Source organism: Danio aesculapii, chromosome 7, assembly GCF_903798145.1.
Source record: "Danio aesculapii chromosome 7, fDanAes4.1, whole genome shotgun sequence".
Taxonomy (NCBI): domain Eukaryota; kingdom Metazoa; phylum Chordata; class Actinopteri; order Cypriniformes; family Danionidae; genus Danio; species Danio aesculapii.
Genome location: NC_079441.1, coordinates 10,644,860 through 10,650,859, shown reverse-complemented (window position 1 = coordinate 10,650,859; position 6,000 = coordinate 10,644,860). Strand labels below are relative to the sequence as shown.

Below are 6,000 nucleotides of genomic sequence, written 5' to 3'. Positions count from 1 at the left end.
ATATATATATATATATATATATATATATATATATATATATATATATATATATATATAATGGTTTCCGCTATATTCATTCTTTCGTGGGGGCTAATAATTCTGACTTCAACTGTAGATTATTTTAATTGCCTCGGTGGTACTTTAAAGATTCTTAATTTTGGATACATAATATTAACCAAAATAGCATAGCTGAAACTCTAAAAAATGATGCATTGTTGTTTAATAAAATTTTATTGAAAAAATTACCCAACATCCTCATTTGTCCTCATTTGACCCAATGCTGTATTATAGTAACCCAGCATTCAGAAGTCTATTATATACAAAAGTCATTAATAATACAGCTTTATTTTTTAAATACATTATTTAATAATGATGATTTCAAATATTTTGGGGTTATTTAGTATTAAACTATAGTTATGTAGTGATGATAGTGTAGTATATCTTTAAAATTGATTTTTATATTTTGTAGTCCAATACAATCCATTTACTTTGTCTATATTTAATATACACATTTATTAGTTTTATATTAACACAAAAATGCTATGTTTAAATTTTAACTTTATATTTTAACTTCCCACCAACCTATCTAACATTATAAACATAGGTTTGATGGAGTTTAGGATTTTTAATGTATTTGAATGTGTGTAGCTATTTATATATTCGTAAATCTAATTGTTTTGATATTGATTTCTTTATTATTATGGCTTGTAAGTTTTCCAGTAAGCACCCCCCCCCCCCCACCCCTTCTCTTTTTTTTTCGTTCCATCGTGCCTACTTACCAATTAAAGTATGCCAACCTGCCCCGCTGTAGGGGGAGCGTTGGATGCGCGTGTCCGGTCTGTGTGGGACGCCTAGTGGACTGAGAGCTCAACACACGAACTTCTGTCAGCCCTGTGTGTTTTCAGTCGCAGCCCCGAGCCGAAGATACCGGAGAAACTCACAGCCAGTCGAGCTCAATTCAGCCTTTATAACCGCGACCAACCGCGTCGTGACGGACACAGGACATTCAGATCAACGCGACCGGGGCTCGTTCACGATTTATTGATCACCGGTGCGGGCGTGCGCGCGGTTAATGGATTAAAATGTGAATATGTGAGTTTACTTTGCAGCAAAGGTAAGAGCTAGTCGCGTGCACGTCTTTGCATGAGCTGAGTCTTTTTGGCACTACATCATTTACGTGTGTGATATGAGTCGTTTCTAAAATAACTTTGCGTTGATAAGCTGTGTCTCTGTGTGTATGGTCATCCTGTTTGCAGCTTCTCACACAACACTAATGTGATCAAATAAAAGCAGTGTCATGTGAATATGACATGCACTGCTGCACAGAAATGATGCTCAGAAACCTATTACACTGCATTCCTGCTGCTGTTGCATTATGCATGTGGAGTACCTGAGAAACTAGCAGATTTTCCCACTGTAATGTGCCTAATATCAGATTAATGCAGTCATTTCTGGAGTTTCACTGTCTGGCTTTTCAATCTAGAATCAACAGAGGTTAATAATCAAGCGTTGTTCATTCCTACAGGTTTTGTTTGTGGGGTAATGTTTCAAAGCATGTCTCTCTTTTTTTCTCTTCAGGCTGATTTCTGACTGACATCATTCACCAGGCGGATCAGGATTTTAAGATGGAGTTCTGGATTTTGGCTGTGTGTCGGATCAGCTTGATGTTGACATTGATGTCTTCCACTGGACAGGTCAGTAAGCGAGACTATTACTGTGATTTTGCAGCATTGCTTGTGTTTTTAAGTCTTATGTGTTGCTTTGTAATCTACTTTATTGTTTGGATTTGGTTGTTCACACTAGGCAGGTTTGATTCAGTTAAACGGATCGTTCACCCCAAAATCTTTCATTTACCCATCTTTTCTTCACCCTCAAGTACATGTAAAAGCTATTTTCTGGAGCTGCATAATATCACTGACACTGAGTCATTGTATGACAACAAAGTTCTGTGATTATTAAGCCAGAATGAGCTGAAACAACACACTTTTACCACATTTTAATACATCCAGTTTATCTCTTAGCTTAGCTTAGCAAAGATAATTGAATCAGATTAGACCATTAGCATTTTGCTCAAAAATGACCAAAGCATTTTGATGATTTTCCTGTTTAAAGCCTGACTCTTCTGCAGTTACGCAGCACTGTTAACTACATGCCTAGCAATGCGAGCCATTTTTTCAAACCATTGTATGGCAACAAAGTTCTTTGATTATTACACCAGAATGAGAGTATAGCTCCTAGCCACATCAGCCTAGACAAAATTGTGTTTGCTGCTTGTTCAAACTACTTATTTAAAATGAGCAGAAACAACACAATTCGTGAGTTTTTTTGAGGGACAACTGAATTGTTTGATGTTCAATCAACTTAAAATACACTGAAAAAAATGATTCAAATATGATTCCTTGGATTTACAATTTTTTTTAAGTTAAGCGCTAGTAAACAGTTTATTTGGGCTGAATTTAAACAAACGAATTAAGTTGAACATTACTCAATTTAATTTGTTTGTTTAAATTCAACCCAATTAAATTGTTTGCAACAGTTTTGCAGACATCATTTTTTTCAGTGTAGTAAAGAAAACATTAACTTAATTGTGTTGGGACAACATGAAATGATTGTGTGGAACCCAGCCTTTTTTACAGTGTACACTCAAAAAAAGATGTTTGCTGTTTGTTCAAACTACTTATTTAAAATGAGCTGAAGCAACACAATTCTTCTGATTTTTTTTGGGACAACTTAATTGTTTCATGTTTAATTAACTTAATATTGTAAAAAACATTAAGTTAACACAATTTGCTTTAAAATTATCTTTGCTGTTTGTTCAAACTACATATTTTGAACTGAAAAGGAGTCGAAACAACACAAATCTTTAGTTTTTTTGGGGACAACCTATTTGTTTTATGTTCAATCCACTTAAATTAGTTAAAACCGATAACATAACTTAATTCCTTCATGTTGTCCCAACACAAATCAATTGTGTAGAACCTAGCGTTTTTACGTTGTATACACTGTAAAAAATGCAGGGTTCCACACAATTCATGTTGTCCCAACACAAATTGATTAAGTTAACTTAACATTTTTAACAAACTTATGTGGATTGAACATAAAATTAAGTTGTCCCAATGAAATGTCAAGAATTGTGTTGTTTCAGCTCATTTTAATTAAGTAGTTTGAACAAGTAAAAAAATATATATTTTTGAGTGATTATTTCTTCCTTTCAACTTTTGAACACAATACAAGATTTTCTGAAGAATGTTGGAAGTCAGCAGTCATACTATACTAGTCAATGGCTGTTTTTGTTCCAGGATTCCTCATTATATCTTCCTTTGTGTTCAATGTTGAGTATGAGTAAGTGATGACAGAACTTTCAATTTTGGGTGAACTGTCCCTTAAAGCTAGTTCAGTTTGGATGTATATGTATGGGTTATGTATGCCTCAGTGGTTAGCATAGTCGCCTCACAGCAAGAAGGTCGCTGGTTCAAGTCCCGGCTGGAACATTTGGCATTTCTGTGTGTAGTTTGCATGTTCTCCCGTGTTGGTCTGGGTTTTCTCCGGGTGCTCTGGTTTCCCCTACAGTCCAAAGACATGCGCCGTGGGTGAATTGTATGAACTAAAATTAGCCATAGTGTATCAGTGTGTGTAAATGTGAGTATGTATGGGTGTTTCCCAGTAATGGGTTGCTGCTGGAATGGCATCTGCTGCGTGAAACATATGCTGGAATAGTTGACAGTTCATTCCACTGTGGTGACCCTTGATAAATAAGGGACTAAGCCGAAGGAAAATGAATGACAGAATGTATATGTATGACACTACCATCTGAACCTTAGTGTGCTCTGAGCAGGTGTATAGAGAGGGATGAAAAGAGTGCTGAGGGTGCGGTTTGATTGAAATATGAACATGGTCAAAGCCATCTAAACACTAAAAACAGCACGTGATGTCGCAAGATGTGAGCATGACAAGGACAGAATGCTTAAGCATACCTGTTTTTCTCATATTGTTCTATAAAGGCATAAGACATGCATCTCCTCACAGCAGATTGTGTTTTGTGTGTTTGATGGAGGAATTCCTGTTGCTGTTTTGCTCTTCATGAGTTTTCAAATGATAAAAATGCCATCACATGTATGCCCATGCGCCGCAAACATCATTGTCTTGCATAGTTCAATCTAAAAAAATGTCATAAGAGCTACAATATGTTTTAGTTTTTTGTTTTTTGATGTTAGTCAAAATGCTAAGCTAAGTGGTGTGTTTTGTGTGGACAGGCTCCTAAAGTAAATATCTTTTGAAATAGGCTCATTTGTAATGCTACTAGAGTTAAACTGTTGAGTTTTACCCCTTTTTAATGCATTCAGACGATCTCTTGGCTTAGCTTAGCATAGATAATTGAATCAGATTAGACCATTAGCATTTTGCTCAAAAATGACCAAACGAGTTTTGACCATTTTCCTGTTTAAAGCCTGACTCTTCTGCAGTTACGCAGCACTGTTAGCTAGTTATCTAGCTGGGGACTATTTTCTGGAGCTGCGTAATATCACTGAGCCATTGTATGGCAGCAAAGCTCTTTGACTATTACGCCAAAATGAGAGTATAACACCTAGCCATATCAGCCTAGAAAACATCCACTTTAAATTTTCTGTCAGCCTTAGATGTAACTACAGAAGAGTCTTGCTTTAAATAGGAAAATTATTGAAACTATTTTTAGAAATGTTTGAGCGAGATGCTAATTGTCTAATACTATTCATTGATTTATGCTAAGCTAAGCTAAAAGTGCTCCAGCCAGACCCGGAGATTGGCTGAATGATTTAAAAAATGGTAAACTGGTTAGCACTGTCACCTCACAGCAAGAAAGTCGCTGGTTCGAGTCCTGGCTGGGCTTGTTAGCATTTCTGTGTGGAATTTGCATGTTATTCCAGTGTTGGCGTGGGTTTCCTCCGGGTGCTCCGCTTTCCCCCTCAGTCCAAAGACATGCGCTATAGGTGAATTGGATTAACTAACTAAATTGGCCGTAGTGTATGAGAATGAAAGTGTATGAGTGTATGGATGGGTAAAACATATGCTGGAATAGTTGGCGGTTCATTCCATTGTGGTGACCTTTTAAATAGAGACTAAGCTGAAGGAAAATGAATGCATGAATGATTTTATACTGAATATGTTTTCCTATCTATCTGCGTATGGACAACTTTTCTGGAGTAGTCTGTTTGCTCTGTAGCTCACATTGTTTGTTGTAGTATGTTGTGATGCAGAGTACTTGGGTTTGAGTCGAAGCACAAGAGAAATAAAAGCAATGTAAAATCAAGATTAAACTGTGTTCACAGTGCACTTTTCTCTTTTGTCTGCTTTTGAAAACACTATTAGTTGGGTTTAGGTCAGTGGTTTGCTTCAGTTTCTGGGTAAAATGAACACAAGAACATTTTTGTTCCTTTTCATACTAATCACATACTTAAACAGTAACTTAAACAGAATTTGAATGGAAAGTTAATGGTGTCTAATATGATTTGTTACCAAATATGTATCCATATGGACATCTGGAGTGGTCAGTTTGCTCTGTAACTCACATTGTACATTGTAGCACTCGATCTTGTAGCACTTTGAGTCTAGTAAGGCACAGTTCCACAAGAGAGCAATGTAAAATCAAGGTAAAACTGTGTACGCAGCTCTTTTGTCTGCTTTTGAAAACACTATTAGTTGGATTTAGGTCAGTGGTTCAATAGTTGATAAGTAAGACAAGCCTCTCCCTCTTGTGGATGTGTACAAAAAGGACATGTATCTAAAATGTACAACAAAACTAACGCTATGTCACAGAAATTCGTAGCATTTTGATTTAATGGCTAATTCGTATGAATTTGTGTGATCTCATTTGTACAATTTCGTTAAATTAGCTCATCCTTCAATGACGGTTGAGTTTAGGGGTGGGGTTTGGTGCCATACCTCCTTTTAAAAATTGTACATTTTTCTGCCACTGAACATGTATGAATTCATTAATTAGCCGATAAACTGACAAAACATTAA

General features: G+C 36.2%; 1 protein-coding gene across 1 annotated transcript in view; it reads left to right on the top strand.

Annotated features, from left to right (window-relative positions):
• Positions 1-868: 868 nt before the first annotated feature.
• The window catches only part of adamtsl3 (ADAMTS-like 3), a 328,086-nt gene continuing 322,954 nt past the window's right edge, over positions 869-6,000 (top strand). Inside the window, exons 1-2 of the mRNA XM_056461028.1 lie at positions 869-1,114; positions 1,579-1,694. Of these exons, the coding sequence (XP_056317003.1) occupies positions 1,626-1,694 (69 nt within the window). The 5' untranslated portion in view covers positions 869-1,114; positions 1,579-1,625. The remainder of the gene's footprint in view (positions 1,115-1,578; positions 1,695-6,000) is intronic.